This window comes from Homalodisca vitripennis, chromosome 1, assembly GCF_021130785.1.
Source record: "Homalodisca vitripennis isolate AUS2020 chromosome 1, UT_GWSS_2.1, whole genome shotgun sequence".
NCBI classification, from domain to species: Eukaryota; Metazoa; Arthropoda; class Insecta; order Hemiptera; family Cicadellidae; genus Homalodisca; species Homalodisca vitripennis.
Window position 1 is genome coordinate 136,945,389 of NC_060207.1, and position 18,216 is coordinate 136,963,604.

Genomic DNA, 18,216 nt, shown 5'->3' on the forward strand with positions numbered 1-18,216 from the left:
AATACTAAATATTGCCACAGATCATATTACTTTTAAGGTGGTTCTTACAAAAATTTATGGTGTCTGTATTCCATTTTATGTTTAAGGTACAAACTTTTAAAATATTATAGCCTACACTATAACCATAAAGACTCTGATGTTTTGGAACAACTCCTTCAATGTCCCTGAATGTTTAAAAACAATTAATAAAAACTACATAATAGATTTGTACGGTTTACGTGACCTGAACAATGTTCAATAAAATTGCTCCGCTATGCGACTTCAGGAGTCGAAACCTGGAAACTTAGATATTTATAGACTAAAAAGGGGATTTATTCCAATCCAAATCACTTATTTCAAAAATACTTAAGGCAATAGATTAAAGGGTCTCTTAATAACTATCTCGTTAAAGCTGTGAGAAATATGTATAAACACATAGTAACATGAATGTTATAGTTGGGAAGGGAATCCGTTCCCGTCATATCAGAGCACATGGGCTGCGAGTTCTATTGTATTACATTTAATGGGGTAAGGGATTTTTCCGGTAGCCTGCAACTAAATTCTTCTTAGAATTTTTTATGTGATTAAATAATAAATTAAAATTATTCGCCTGGATGTAAACGTAAATGCTTAAATTATTTTATAATGAGTTATTAAAATGAGTATAAATGTTGGGAAAGCAAAGTAAACTTAATTAATGTACCTTACTATACACTTCTGTTAAGTTGATATTAAAGCTAACTAAATTTTTCACCTCTTAATTTTCTATAACTACCTGGGATAAAAAGTGTGTTCGTGACAAATATTAAATGATTCAAACTTTCGTCCTGTTATTTTTTAATTTATTAGAAAGTATAACAAACATTTCAATACTGTTCATTTAATACCTATAATTAAATAGTAACCTATTTAATTTTATGTATTTATAGTAAATTTGCCTTTATATTCATAAAATGACGCCAATATTGCTGATGGAGGCAATAATATTCCGATTTAGCTCAACACAAACATTAGCCACCGCCACAGCTGCTCATGAAGCATGGATAGCTAATTAACAGCATTAAAATTGCATAATGATATCATTTAAATTGCATGACTTTAAGTATCTGACAGGTTGATTGCTAATAAACCTTTGTTTAATTGGTAAATTCCTCTTAACTATCTTTTAAGTTATACCATTTCGAATTCTCAGTGGCACTACTGTTTTGAAAGTTATGGTCTTATTTTATTAGTAAGTACGAATCAAATACGCCCCGTGATTACTTTTGTTAAGAAAGACATTTTTTCAATAATTTCGTATCCAAAATCTATGTATGAGATGTTTACTTAAGACAAAAAGATTAGGAAATTCCTCATTGCACATAGTTCTAAAATATCTTTACACCGCTTCCGGAGTGACGGAATATTCAGAATGGCTAAGATTAAGGATAGGGGCCACCTCCACTCGAGATTTCATAAAGAAGGGATAAAGGACACCATATCAGTGATGTCACCTTAGATGAAGGGATGGTTGGTTACCTCTATCCCGGTCTATACCCATCTGGAAATCGGGAAGAATAAAAAAATAGGTGATTAAAGTTTCATTTTTTGTATAAATTAATAAAGTAATAAAAGTTCTTAAAAGCAATTAACTGTAATAAGCTCTAATTGTAAAAATGAAATAACAAAATCACTCAAATATTGTATGATAAATATAAATTATATTGGTAAGACCACTTTACCACTTTTCTTCTTCAACCCACTTTTATTTATATTGTACATTGCTTACAGGTTTTAAAGTGTCGTTTAATAAAGCAAGACACATTTTTAATAACTCGGTCTCCTCCGGGGTCGTTCTGCGACAACAATCAATTTAAAATTGTCCTGTATTATAAAACGTAAACAAAACTTTTAGGATTAATACAATTAGAATATGTTAGACTTCCGTCCTGGTTGATACAAGATTTCAAATTTCTTAGCACTGTTATGGCCCACATTAAATATCTTAAAACTTAAGTTCCACCAAGTTAATAAGACTTCCACGTGAAGATTCCTTAAAATAAATCTTGATTAAAGGAAACTTTATTCGTTGGTCACGACTTAATTTAAAAGGAAACTGTGGGTTGCAGGACCAGTATCTACAGTTTTATGTCAGTCCTGTACTTTGCTTCATCCAGTATCTTTGCTGTAATAGTACTATCTAAATTGAATTTTGAATTATTTTGAATTGGTCTGTAAGCAATGTTTGTAATGTATAATTTACCTTTCTCAACGTTATTGCTTACCTTAGTGTTTGACATTTATAATATAATTCAGCCGCTATATATTGTAGTAAATTATGTTTAATTTTCCAACGTCTTTTCTTTTACTAAATGAAATGATTTTCTTAAATATAATTCTTTTTCTGTCAATGATTGTCTTAAATAAATAAAAAAAGTTTTAAAGTTATATCTCTTTTTCATAGATCTGGTAGGAATATTTGTCATTAACATAATTGAGCATAGCTACTATTGTAATTATGAAATTATTTATCCCCCACCATTTTTTGGAACACCCTCAGTCCAAACGTAACATAATTATAAAAGATTAGACATATAATTATCATACAATACGTACATACAGTATTTACGTACTTATACGTACAATATTTTCAATGTTAATGATAATACATTATAACTTTGTATGCACGGTAGAATTTCACAAACGCATGTAGAGTGAAAACCCGACTAATTAATTTGTTTTAATTTTAAGTATTATAGTTATGAAAACTATAATATTCTGTTCTTACTTATAAGCTTTTTATACAAAAACTAATGTTGCATATTACAGGACTAAACTGCCTTAAACTTTGTGCTTTAGAACTTTCGAGGATGCTTAAATGTAGGTGTATATAGACTATGTTTATCTTGAAATATTATTAATGTCTGAAAGAGGGATATCAATGCTCAATCTATTGATTCATTGGTACATTTTCGTCTGAATGGCATTAATGTTAAGTTAAAGTTCTCTTCAAACATATTGCATTAACAAAATGTGCGACATAGTAAATTAAAAACGAATTGTTATGTAATATAAAGTTAAAACAAACGGAACTATTTGCATTCAGATGCATATTTATTTGCGATCTATTTGTGATGCATACTCTGGTAGAGGATAAAGTTGACCACATCGTAAAAACTGGTTTAAATGGTTTTTAGATTTATCACCATATGCATCACAGACTCACATTTACAGATACGACGTTAGTGTCGTCCAGTTCTTGCTTTTAATAAGAGCACAAACACTGGATTACATATAATGAGTTGTATTATCATTTAAATCATCCATATTTTAAAATGCTGCTAAAAGAGCATAAAATTATTACTATTCATTTCGCTATATAAAGCGATGAATAATTTATAACTATAAAATACGTATATAAGTTGAATAGTAAAATCCATGGATCTACCTATACAGAGCACTACTGTAGTTAAAGTAACTGCACGAAAACAACGTAAAGTTTGGGTTTTAGAACAAATGAAAAGCTTAGATACGACCACTAAAGTCTGTAATGCCCCAGTGGCCCACTTCCTGACCATTGTAACTTTAAGCCCGCAGAGATTAACATTATGCAATATTAAAGAGTGGGCGGCAAGTTATGTTGTCCTCTTTGTAATTTGCAGAACTACGTTACGATGGACTTTTATTAAGAATAACTAGTTTAATTAGAGAGATAAAACCAGCAACAACACAAACACTCCTTCTTGATTGTGTTTCATACCGTATTAATAACAACATGGAGATATTAATAAAACGTTTTTTTGTTAGATAAAATTGGGTACATACTAAGATGCAAACAGCCTAGGAATTGATTAGTTATGGGATGTAAATATTTTAGAATATAAATTTGTATCCACACAATATCAGACTTTTAACGCTATAAAAATATTTTACGTTACGTTTATTGGAAATAACTACAAAAAGATTTACAAGATTTTCTACACAATTTTAAGATTATCTGTGCTTAAATATTTCTAGAACATTCTTGATTCATATCTAGTGTTCTTTAAGGCAACAATATACAGTACTGAATCAGTTACAAATAAACAAACAAGCAGCAATCAATATAGCAATTCGTAAAATGTATAATAAAATAAATAATTAAAACCCGTGTAAACAAAACAGAAAGATAAATAATTACAAATAACACAGATTACGAGAAAATGGCTATACTAAGTAAGAAATTGGTTTTGAGCTGCATAAAATGTATCAGTTCAAAATAAAAACTTATATTCATTACAATGTATGTTTTATACATACGCCAGGGTCAGCATGGGAGTCTTCGCGTTTGCTCTATATGGAACAGCTCCTCGGAAGTGCCAGTCTCGATCAACTGATTTTTACCATTTTCAATTTCAATATAGAGAGGTAGAGGAGGTTTAGTTTTTAACAAATTCAACCCACCAAGTCAACTATATCCAAAGATATCACGTATACAGACGGACACACGTAACGACAGAAATCTGCTTCTTTCAACTGGTGAGAGGGACTGCCATGAACATTCAGCCAGTTAAACTTTGTAGTAGCCAATTTTAAATATATGAATACGTTTTAAGGACAGCACCGTAGACTGTTACAATAAATAAATGTATAATAACATTTTCTTACATGTGTTCTGAACACGGGTAGGTACACACACTGACTTCATTAATACTGTATTATGTCCATATAACCATACAGAAATAAATTACTTAATACTAGTGACAAACATCTATTAACTTTCAGGTAACAAAAGGTATTTGCTCTATTTTAAATGCATTATTCTAGGTATATACAAATACTTCTATGAGTACATAAGAGACTTTACTATCTATACTACTACCTGTAAGTAATATATTTTATATTATATCATTATTGTTCAGTTTTGAATCGTTTTAAAAATTTTGAGGCTTTGCAAGGTTAGAATAAAATGTATAACATTTTGTAACTAAGAGCCAGAAAATAAAGTGAGATAATAAAAACTGTTGAACTACCACACAGAGATGGGTCTGTCCATTCCATTCTTCTTCAGTAATCTCAGTAATTATATAACAAGAAAACACTTTATATAAATAATATTATAGATAAATCACATTAGGTTGTATGAAATCTACCAAACCAATAAAGTACCTTCATTAACCATCACAATAACCTGTTTACAAATGTGTTTATTCTGTTTGTCAACATGATCTCTATTAAAGACACTTTTGAGAATTCAATACTTTCAATTGATCGATGATTATTATTTTCAATAGCATTGTTGAGGTAGAGAGAGAGGTGGGTTTCAAACCATATTCCAACCACCTGTAGGTAACTATGTTTAATAACTATTGAGCGTAGAGACGGGCCGAAATCCGATTTCTCTCATCAATAACCAGAAGTAGAATAACTCTAATCAAGTAATTATTTCCCATCAGCTTTTGTACTATCGAACGTTAATAAAAATAAACGAGAACATAAATTTCAAAGTGGCTAGAAATGTCGTATAGTGCAATGGGAAACTGGAATCACATTAATTAAAATTTCAGAACACTCTTATTAAGTAAGCCTGATCTAATTAATCAAAGCATTTTCTAGTAATTAGTAAATTATTTTGAAATTAGGAAGTTTAAATGTATCTTATGCGGAGAATACATCGTTTTATTCAATAATAATAGCCCTTTAGTCCTCTTTTATGACGTTTGAAGTTTAAATTATATTTACTCCATAACTGGAACTTAGTTTCCTTTGTTCATTTTTTTCCATTCTTTATAGAGGAAAACAACTGTCTTGAAGTTGCTGTTATCATGGCATGATTGCTGAAACACTTGTCAGGAAATAAATAGTTACGAAAGGGTGCTATGTTGCTTGTTTTCTTTATATATTTGTTATAGTATCCCTATACAGTAAACTTTAACTTCATATATCATATATATTCTTATTTGAGAAATGTGTTCATACAATAATAAAAACTTACCGATCACGGTCTTCGCCAAAGAGTTCCTTAGTATAAATATGCCTACTTGCATAGGGATTTTATGGGCCACCACCGGTAACAAATAATCAACAACGTACAAAGAGAATATTGTATGTGTTATTCCCCAAAAAACTTTAATATTGGTGACATAAATGGGTTTATCTAGGACGTCTGCTGGTTGAGAATGCCGAAGAGGGGTATGTACATAGTTACAAGACGAAAAGGTGTCCAGGTTTTTCCTATACCTCAGATTGTTCTTTAAAGGTTCAAAGGCCGTACCTGGTAATCTATTACTCGCAAAGTTATTGTTTCTAATATAAAACAATATTAAATATAAAATTGTTTTCAAAATTATTCATGTTTCATGGAAACGGTAGCTTTTGGAACATTAGTTATATAAGAACCATGATCCTATTTCAGTAAAATTGTCATAACAATGCACGTATATAAAAGTTCCCACAAAAATTATCCTATTATAATAAGCGTGACTTTTCGTGATTTTACATATAGGAATTATCAGAAAACCATCATTTTTGCATTTAAAATTAATTTACTACTTCTTTATTTAGTAACGGTAGCCGACTAGAAATCTCAAAACGACTGGGTAATGTAAACATTTACTTGTTTACGGATTATACGATACATTATTCTGTATTGGCCTGTTTTATTGAAAAAGTTAAAAATATACAAGAAATAATAAAAGATGCAGAAAATAAATAGACAGCAACATAAAAATTTGCATTAAAAACTGATAATGCCATTTTTTTAGAAATTAGCCACAAAAAATAACTTTGTATTTTGGGATCTGAAAATACTTATTTATGCCTTTACCACTTATTATAAATGTTTCTGTCATAGGACAATCTGGTCTATCAACTGACGGCGCTGGAGGTACAGACAGGTCCTCTGCAGAGACAAGTCAACCAGTCCCTCTCCCATCTAAAGACCATCCAATTTTTCGTCAATAGCCAAGGGGAAACCATCGCTCAGAGGGTCAGTATCAGATATGATTTTTTTATTTTCTTACTCCTTTCAGGTAATCAGGGGGAAAATTATTTTTTCGTAATCAGACATTTTCAGCTCTTTATAACTATTAAAATAACATTATAACTTTTTAGTAAAGTTATTAAAAACTTATTCTGTTACTTTACTCATTTATAATTATTCTGCATTGTGTACGCTTTGAGTTAATTCAACCTTCTAATCACTTTAACAGGAATATGTCAAGGAATCTCCTTTTTTACAGGAACAAGAAAATGATGGTTAAGCACAAAAGTCTATTGTAATGACACTTGTTTCCATTCAGTATCGAAGGTAAGACGGCATTAGACAGGCACCGGCTTTAATTTCTCGGGAGATCCATAAAGTTTTACAAATAAGTTTGGACCATTTTCCCTTAAAAAACCTTGGTGTAATGTAATTTTACTGGCGTAAAAATGCCCTTAAAATGAAACATAAACTATATGTGAATGTATTAATGCACTCACGTGTGGAAAGCCAAATAGTAATGTCTATGCTGATCTCGAAGTTCTTTAGCAATTCTAGTTCTATAGTTCATTGAAATAGTTTTGTAATAATCGTTTTAACTTGTCTATTGTGGATTTGTGGTGGACGGCTTTTATTCTACTATACCTATTAAAAAAAAGAGTATTCAACTGTGAGTATATAACACATATATACTCTCTGTGAGTATTTAGAAAATCGGTATAACAACTAATTCGTAACAAAAATACTATTTATATTTAACAAACCCTTGTTACATTATTCCACAGTCTGTATATTATACTTTGTATTTACTTTATAGTATTTTATTCGAAAGTTAAATATAATGAACAGTTAAATGTTTCCAATTAGTTAAATAATCGATTGTGAAGTCGTTATTGATAAAATACAGATCAATCCCACAAAGAGCTAGACCACACGGAAAAAAACTTTTTATCTCTTGAACACGATACAAGGGTCAATTCATCTTCATGCAACTTGTACTGTAAGTGATTGAAAGTAACATGTGCTGTTAGAGTTCTGGCTGTAGCAGTGGACCATCTTTATTAGGAATGACGAATGCTTCTTTTGATACAGATAGATCAGCTCAGTGAGTTTTTTAGCTCAATTTTGTGGGTGGAATAACGATGTAGTCATTTCCATCATTGGTATTAAAATTCCATTCACATGCTAAAAAATACCATGAGATTTTAGATTTAACAGTTTATTTTCACCAATGGCTTCCCCGTTGGTGCCATGAGTGATATTACCCCATTTTAGCAGTATTTACAAAGTGAACGAATTCCTTAGCTAAGTGGGATAGGATTTGAATATAACGACATTTTATAATAAGAATTTCTAATTTAACATTATTTACGTAGGGGATAACATCCCATCGTCAAAATATTAAATTATAATATTGATCCCATAGGCACTTTTTAACACTAGTGGAGATACACTAATGTGCTGATCGAGTGAAATTGCTTAAATTAATTATTTCTAAATAGAGGTTCTGTGTGAGTGTGTGTGTATATATATATATATATATATATATATATATATACAAAATAAGAGTAGTTTATTATATATATAATAAAAGGAGCACCAACCGAAATAATAGGTGCACTCAATAACAATGCTTTTTACTATAAATATATCCACCTATCACACTCTGACAAAGCAGCTCCTGAAGTTTTTGAAGTAATTTCATCTCCTTCAGAAAAGTCGAGAGTACGTGGATCGACTGCTGAGCTACCTGGACCAACTGAGAGACCACGTGATCAGCTCTGCCCAAAATAATGTCGCCCGTTGCCGGCCGCTCTGGGATATATTCCACAACACTCGACTCTTCCTGTGTCGTCATACAATGGATCCCCTGGTCTGTATCAGCTGAATAAAGTGCACATTATTTCAGAAATATTGCATTTTCAACTGTTAAGCCCCAAACGTTCCTGCTATGTTCCTTCTTTGTAGGTAGGGTTTATCTTATCTAATAAACTAGGAACCTTTTTTTATTTTAATGAGAGTTTTTACACAAGCATTGTAATTCTTACCTAAAATATAAAATTGGTTACAGAGCAAATGTTTTACTGCATTTCCACTACAGGTGGTCTTTTGAATCCTCATCACAATTTACCAATAGGAATTACTTGCTAAAATTACATATCACATTATTTTTATAAACTATCCTAGACAATGCAGTATATTTAGGAAACCTAGTGAACTCAAAAGCAAATCCATTCCCATTTTATACATAAGATTCTGGAATTAGTGTAAGGTATTTTAATTGCAAATATGAGTTAAATGTAGGAATCGTTTGAAAAAAGTGAAATGGTACACTAGACTAAAGATTAAAAATTATATTATTAATGCGGATATGGCAGACATTTTGTACATCAATTTTAAAGTCCTGGTTTAAAAATTTAATACAATCAAAAATGTCAAACCTGGCAGGACGAATGATACATTTACAACGAATGCAGAGATGCCCGGGGGAGGTCGTGTTGCTAATTTATCCACTTGCCACCAACTCGACAAGGGACTGAATATCCCCGAGGTAAATACATACACTGCTTTTGACAGTACTATAGCACATTGCCAAAGCCACCATGATAGTGTTGTGTGCATTACTACATCAAACTATGTTACTGATAATATTGTTTTTAGTTTTTACTCCCTTACATCTATGTGAACGTTTTATTATCATATTGCAAACCTTGTTACAAATACTAATAAAACACTTTGTATTATGTCATCAACTAACAATTAAATGTGTAAAAATGCTGTGGAATAATTAAAAAATATTTTCATGTAGTCAGAAAGTTTTTATTTAATCTTAGTTAGTTGATGCGGTTATCTATAGTTTATTTCATCCATTTTCTAGAAAAAAGTAACTATATATACGGCCTATCTTGTAATAATGTAATGAATATAATAGATGATTCATTGTTATAACCTGTCATTTCGTTTACTATTGCAGAACGGATACTGGTTCGCGACCATGTGGTGTCTAGTGGTTCTCCTTGCGGCCACTCCCGTGTGTCTGAAACTGGTAGACTACTATAGAGCAAGGGGCTCCAGATCTTCTGGGTTAGTAGAAATAATAAACAAGATGGTTTTATTCTTTTTGTTACATTACTTTAAGTGGTTTTGTTGAAATGGTTAACGCATTAATAGTTATCGCTATATTTTATATCACACCAAAGACAATTTACACTGTCTGCAAATTGTACAGAAGGGCTCATACGATTATGTTCACAGAGCTTCATGTACTTCTTTAGTTGCATTAGCTATCATTCTTTCTCAGTATAATATATTTAACATTTAACATTACGATACTAATAATAATTTATAATCAGACGTACGAGCAAAGTATTTGGTTAATGACCAAAAGTGGTTAAATTAAGAATTATATACAAGCAATGCAACATCGCGACGCTTAGGTTTCTTATACACATTTAGAAATATATCTTTTATATAGTGTTTAGTATATACTCATACTATTATTGTGTGCGTCTAGGATAACGTAGCATTCAAATTTATAAATAATAAATAACAGCTTTTTAAGAAATGTATGAATTAATACAAATTGCAAATTGTATGTATCTACTTTCTACATCGTAGAACCACATTCAAGTGCATAAAACTCATGCTGTTCCATACATTTCAATAATTTTATGAAAATTGATTAATTTTTATTGAGTTTAACATTTAAAGTCAAACATATTAATAGCAGAAGCAAATTAAAATTAACAATTTCGTGTCTTTAATGATTCTTCTCTAACTGTACTTTTATTGAGATATAAAAATTCCGTAGACATTTTCACCTTAAACATATATACAGCATCTCAACTTACAGCATTATAAATTGATCATAAATATAGCAGACAGAATAGGACAGTAGAGTGAACCAATTTGTTACTAGCTATTAAATTATGGTTTAGTAAAAAGAATACTTATGCAATACTACAGCACTGTAACTTACAGTGTTTATTATTTATGCATTTTTTCAATGGCATTCATACAGACAGATGGAAAACAATAATTTGTGTGTTAGTCATGTTTTGGGACTAGTAGAACATTGCATTTTTGTTGATTCTATAACAATTATTTTGTAACTTACATTACATTACATTGTTGAACCCGTAATTGTTTTTTCTAATTAAAATGTAATGAATAATCACTCTCAAATTTCAATAAAGTAAAATACAACATTTTTGGAACTGTTCAATGTTTCCCTCTAGGTCAATTTTAAATACAGATTTTAAACATTTAAGAGTTTGTAGTTACCAGCGTTAGTTTCTTAGTAAACGGACACTTGCGCGGAAAATTAGACGTTATTGATAAAAATTAATACCAAATCACAGCTTCTCAGGCCTCATCCTGACTCGAATTTTCTGTGGGGAGAACTTTAGTAAATTAAAAACTATTACTAGTACATAAACTAGATTGAAAAAAGATATAGTGGGATCAGTTAGTACAACCACCTTGTCATGGGTATGGAGTGGAGGGATTAAATGGAAAGATTTAATGGATACCAATGTTAACTGTTGACCATAATAATCATCCTTGAACTAATGACAGTGACGGTATTTATGATAATGTGTTGCAGGAGCCCAACAGAGAATCTAATGATTTCCGAGCAAGGCACTGGCTGGTCCTCTCCAGGGTACGATATCAAGTGTAGCAAGGTTATCAACGCTTCTTTACTAATTTAGTCACATTAATATTATAAGTTTGTAAATGTTCAATATTGGTTTACTTTTCATTGTATATATGGACACGCAATATATAAATTACTCTGGCGTAGATAACTTAAACTATTCGAAAGGATGTTTCGTTGGCACTCGAGATAGTTTGTGAAGGAATCATCTTTAAGATTGTAAATCATTTATAAGTAGATCATAGGTAAAATAAAGTGTTTTATTGCTAACAAAGGTCATCAATAATTTGGGAGAAAATATTTTTGCTAACCAGTAAATGCGTTAAAATGAACATGCTATTTATCCATATATCCTACTGCGCCTTAGGAAATATACGGAAAACAAGAATAACAATATAAAATGCAGAAAGATGTTGGGACTTTTAAACGCTTTATTATAGCTCATAAGCGTTACACTTTAAAAACCACGGTGTTCAATATACGTTCATTCTTACATGTTCTATAGGCTTTGTTTTTAAGGTTTAAATAACACAGGCCAACGATGAAAAAACTTTTTTTACTAAAAATACCTTATTCTAATGTTTTTTTAGGTCGCTGAATCCAAATAATGATGCTTAAAAAGCTGTATCACCCACAATTTCTTCACATTTTGAAGTAACATTTTTTTAACTAAACGATTTCTACAGAGTTTAAATATAATAAAAAAAGTAGAGGTAATGGACTTAAATTGTGTTGGTAGCACTGCTGAAACACACTAAAAGATCAAAAAAGGTAGATTCCATTTGAACGTTAACAGCTGATGTTTGTTTACTGTCAATCTAACCTCACTTTCACGGTTTTTGTACACGTGCTCAACACAATGTCTAACCGCGGTTGTAAAAACTCTTTTTTTTGTTATATTTGTGGTGAGTTTGTGATTAAAAAACACCAAAGAAACATTACGGACTTTGTGAAAAAGGTTTATCGATCATACTTTGGAACTTTACTTGGAGATCAGGATAAATATTGGGCGCCGCATAAGGTATGTTATGTATGTGTTGAAGATCTAAGAAAATGGTCAAAAAAAGGAGAAAAAAATCCTTCAAATTTGCTGTTCCTATGATATGGAGAGAGCCAAGAAATCATTCTGATGATTGTTACTTTTGCAGTGTTGATGTAACTGGTCACAACTCAAAAAATAAGAAGGTAATAAGCTACCCTAACCTTATGTCTGCCATCCGACCAGTGAAACACGGTCAAGATTTGCTGGTCCCTGAACCTCCAGATGATTTGGATTCCATTCAAACTGAACCATCTTATGGATGTAGAATCTGAGTTAGATGAACAAGATATGAAGAATTTCGATGTATTACAGAAAATGTAGAGCCTAAATTGTTTACTCAGATTGAACTTAATGACTTGGTTAGGGATCTAGGCTTACCTAAAGAAAAAGCTGAATTGCTTGGCTCTAGACTAAAAGAAAAGAACTTGTTGGGTGCTGGAACCAGCATTTATGTGTATAGAAAAGAGAGAGCAACAATTTTCAAAGTTTTTTTGAACAAAGATGGTGATTTGGTGTACTGTACAGACATTCCAGGTCTGATGAATGAATTTGGTGTTGAGTACAAAAAGGAAGACTGGAGGCTGTTCATTGACTCATCCAAAAGAAGTTTAAAGGCTGTTTTATTACACAATGGAAACCAGTACGCATCTATACCTGTTTGGTCATTCTGTACACATGAAAGAAAAGCTATGAAAACCTAGAAATAGTGCTGAATAAAATAGGCTATTGTGATCATGGTTGGATGATATGTGTGATTTAAAAGTAACATGTATGCTACTTGGTCAACAAGGTGGTTTTACCAAGTTTCCATGTTTCTTGTGTGAATGGGACAGTAGGGCTAGAGATCAACATTGGTGCAAAAAGAACTGGCCTGCTAGGGAATCTTTAAAACCAGGTGAAAAGAACATTCTTCGCAAAAACCCTCGTAGATCCAAAAAAAAGTGCTCCTACCACCTCTTCACATAAAGTTAGGCCTCATGAAACAGTTTGTCAAGGCTTTGCCTAAAGATGGGCCATGTTTTATGTATCTCTGCCTAAAGTTTCCACACCTTTCAGAAGCTAAACTGAAAGAAGGCGTCTTTGTCGGACCAGACATTAGAAAAAATGATGTTAGACCTTAACTTTGAATCGACAATGACCTCAAATGAGAAAGAAGCATGGGTGTCATTCAAGCAAGTGGTTACCAAGTTCTTGGGGAATAAAAAAGATCCAGAATATGTTGCTATTGTTGCTAACATGTTAAAGAACTTTAAAAAAGTTAGGATGTTTGATGAGCCTGAAAGTTCACTTCCTGAACAGTCATCTTGATTACTTCCCGGAAAACTTGGGCGATGTAAGTGAGGAGCAAGGAGAGCGTTTTCACCAGGACATTAAACTGATGGAAAAACGCTATCAGGGCCGCTGGAACATTAACATGATGGGGGGACTACTGTTGGTCACTTCACAGAGAAGTTCAGCAGGCGACTCATCGTAGAAAAAGCTACACAAGAAGATTTTCAAAGAAAAGAGGGAAAGAAAATACAAACCAATCCCAGATGACTAATGGAACCTGTATTATACCACATGTATAACTCTTTCAAGTAACCTATTGTATTAATATATTCATAATTATGATGTAACATAGTGTTTCATTAATTTCACCATATACCGTATTTATACTACATAAGAAACTACATAAAAATGTATACTACATAAAAACCCAAATTGCAGAAAAACTATGGGTGATACAAAAAAAACTAAGGCCAGATTTGGATTCAGCACATAAAAAATCTATAAAAATCAGCTATTAATGTAAAAAAAGTTTTCACAAAAAAATTTTTCGTTGGCCTGTGTAATTGGTACAAATGTATTCATTAATGAGAGGTAGCTAACATCAATTCATAAAATAAAGTGTTTACAAATGAGCCAAGTCTCTTTGTTTTAATGATGTTGAATAATACGAATTGTAATCCTTAATATTATGATCTCCTGAATGCGCGATACTGGTATTACGGTCACCTGATAGCAGTAGTTTTATACTTACATATTAGCCTAACAATCCTGATGTTTGTTACAGGAACACGACGGAAACTACAAATGAAAACTGGTGACTTCTCGACCCTGAACCCAACATCTGCCAGAGCACTCCAACCATCACCTCAACCCCTCATGTAACAATTCTTCTACATTCATGTATACCAATAAACACTGCTTCTCCTCTTTGTAATCAGTTATCAACTGGAAATCTTCCAAACATTCCTTATTTTATAAAGCGGTATTGTTAAAAAGAATACATTTACATTTTTAATCTCTTACAGCTTAAAACTGCAAGCCAATTAAATTTTCATGAATTAATTCAATTGCATTCTGAAAATTCAATAGTCACGTTAATAAATTACTTCAAATTCAATTAAAATGCCACTTTAAGGTTTCCACAGCTCTTGTTATTATTTAAACTAACAGCTATGTTATGGGTTGTTATTTAAACTTTGTACATACATTCAGTGATAATTTTACTCAGTTATATTCATGAATATTGACTTTAAACATTATTTATTTCTTATTATTTGCAAAAAAAGTAGTTATTACTGTATCTTCACACTATAAAAAAGTTTTTTTTTTTTTTTTGCAGATAAGAAAATTTACTTTGGGAGTTCTCCCATTAACCAAAGATCACCAACAAATTATATGTATTATTGCTTCGTGTATACACATTGCATTATACTATTTTCATAGTATTACAAGCGGCATTCTCTGTTTCGCTCAGCCTGTTTCTAAATTAATTCGTGATGAACCTTCATCTTCTGAGTTCTCTCGTTGGATTCAAGATTAATATTAACGAGCTGTAACTATCTAGTTCTAGTTCTTATCTAATTCTTAGTTACAATCGTCACAGAAACTACTAATGATGTTAAAAACTGACATTCCCCGAATTCTAAACGCCGATTAAAGCATTAATGCAAACCATCAATAAATACATATAGTGACATGCCTATATTCGTGTTTTAAGGTCATTGGAGTGAAAATTGAGTAGAGGGTGATTGTCATTGGCTGAGCGTCAACGAAGCCTATCACTAGAGAGGCTGGAAAAATTATATCTGTTTCTCTCTTTGTCTATACGGTATTTTAAACAAACAGACTTATAGACCTGAAATTTACTATGAAGATATTTATAAAGGCAACACTGAATGTAATGGTGCATTTCACTTCATGGGATTGGGATGAGAGTTTTTTCAAATGGTCATATGAGTAACTAAGGTGACAACAACAAAATAGAATATTAAATAAATTTGAAAACAAAATCAAATAAAATCAGATTACAGCATGTGACAGTTGTATTCATAGTATAAAAGTAAAAAAAGAAACTTATAGAGTATAAGTTAAAAAGTTACAAAATTATTTGTTTCATCGCACCCTTGCGTTGCATTGTTCTTCCTAGTTAAAAGGAAGTTTTATTATTTAAATACAGGTATGAAACCAAAGATTTAACGTATCATGTGGTAAGATATCTAAGACAGATTTCAGCTGTAGACTTTTTATTTTGTATAAAACTTCCTTTCTACAACAATAGGTTCTATGATGGTGCATGTCCAACCATGGACTTTAGCTCAGCGTCATTGAATCCTATTACTCAGTAAGCTGACACAATTTCTCCTTTGTCTGCCGTGGTATGTAAACATGTCTTTTCTGTTTGAAGTCTGCCTGTCTATCTGTCTTCAGGACATCTTGATAGTTAAATGAGCTAAAGACTCTAAATTTTGCATTGAACCTCAGCTAAGGCACGTTTTTTTGTGACAACTTGAGGAGTATTTAACTAAAATTGACTATTTATTATCGAGATAAAATAATCCATCGCAAATACAGACAACAAGGTAGATAATCTTGCCAATTTTAAGAATGCATTAGACCTGTACTTATGTAACTTCTTCGCTTACCTCCTATATGGTGGCACTTGACCTTTGATGTAAGGGCAATGTTTACAAGGGAAATATGTTATAGAGCTGGTATCGCTGGAGATAATCTATTTATATACTATAAATTAAACAAGGTGGAACTTGTTATAACAAATAGTTTAATATTTTCTTATTATAACAAATGTTACTGATCCAGCCCTAACACGCCTTTCAGTTAAACAATCTCTGATTAACTATATGTGTTTATTTCAGTTGCTAATTCTTTTAGGAGAAAACTGTTTAACACCGAAAAATGTTTTATTGCAATTATTCAAAACATTCGTTGGTTTTTCATATTAATTACTTGGTACGGGATCTGGGATATTTCTGTTTCTGGATCTATGCTGTTTGATTGAGAAAAAATATACTGTTACTTGAAATCAAAAGCATTTTTCTAGCATTTGTTTTGTATATCATCCTTAAAAGGACTATTACCCTCTTTTCGTGCTTACATTCAACCAGAGGAAGAACATGGGCTTCTAAGTTTCTGGTAAATCTTTTACGGGTTTTCACGTTCAAATTTACTGTCATAATTTATAATATCCTACATAATGCATTATTTACGCCACGGGCAGAACAATGAAACAAGTCAAGTTTACTAAAAAGATTTTAATATTTAATAGTTTTGCATTAAACAAAGACGACCACATAAAATGTTATAAACACTAAGGTAAACATATCCTAAAATTAGGAAGAAAGAAAATGATGTGATGTGTAATGTAAGTATAGCTGGTATTCATATGCATGCCTAGATGAATGTTGGAAAGACTTCAATTTTGAAGTCTATTGATTTCAAAACACGTTTAGAAGTATGACTAGAGTGTCACTGTAGTAAACGAGAAAGTAGGAGAAGTAAGCAGTATTTATGAAAACGTGTCGTGTTTGACAGAAAGAACATTAGGGATAATACCGCGTATTGGCTAGTGATGTACGGAAAATATAATCTGACCTGTAAACTTGACGTGATTGATTAGTGGCTTTGATCTATCCTTTTGCATTTCATTTAATCAATCAAAGCTTCGAACGTTTCTGGTTTTTATCACTAAATTTATCAATAGTCTGAGTAACAGAAACATTACTGACCTCCACTCTGGTAACAGTCTTAATTATTTCTCTCCACAATAATATTTGAATTTTCCAATATATACGTAAATAAGATATGTTTTACGCTGATTTTATTTAACTGACTAGAAAGTGGAGGTTTAAAAATTAGTACAAAATTATTATATTTAGTCTATTGTTTATTAATCTAATATAATTGGTATTATTTAGCCTTCTACTAATAATGCAGTCAATTGGATTATACGTATTAAAACATTTAATGATATTACTTTAAATTCTTTTAACCATTATAAAATGTGACTGCTTGACTGTTCTACAGAAACGTCATAATTAAGTCCCTGTTTTGTCAGCAACAACAGGAAATTTAAACTATTTGCCTTATTAAAGAGTTATATTTATAAGCTATTTTGGTTTATGTTTCTAACAAATGACATTTTCGTAACAAAACTTCTGTGACTTTTATTGAATAACTTTCTTGACTGCTGTTGTGTCCTCTAATCAAAACAGAGTTTAACTGAAGTACAATAAAACCCAGTGACATTTATTGGACGGAAACAATATGAACTCGTCACTCGGTTTCTTTCATTACACAGATATCTAAGAA

The 18,216-nt window shown here is 31.4% G+C and overlaps 1 protein-coding gene across 2 annotated transcripts in view; it reads left to right on the forward strand.

Moving 5' to 3' along the window:
- LOC124371894 (prominin-1-A) overlaps nucleotides 1-14,824 on the forward strand; it is a 69,965-nt gene extending 55,141 nt beyond the window's left edge. The window contains exons 13-17 of one of the 2 annotated variants that reach the window (XM_046830264.1): nucleotides 6,791-6,925; nucleotides 8,634-8,792; nucleotides 9,894-10,003; nucleotides 11,526-11,604; nucleotides 14,675-14,824. In XM_046830264.1, coding sequence (XP_046686220.1) covers nucleotides 6,791-6,925; nucleotides 8,634-8,792; nucleotides 9,894-10,003; nucleotides 11,526-11,604; nucleotides 14,675-14,698 — 507 coding nt within the window. In that variant the 3' untranslated portion in view covers nucleotides 14,699-14,824. The remainder of the gene's footprint in view (nucleotides 1-6,790; nucleotides 6,926-8,633; nucleotides 8,793-9,893; nucleotides 10,004-11,525; nucleotides 11,605-14,674) is intronic. The other variant, XM_046830269.1, reaches the window with a different exon arrangement.
- Nucleotides 14,825-18,216: the final 3,392 nt, after the last annotated feature.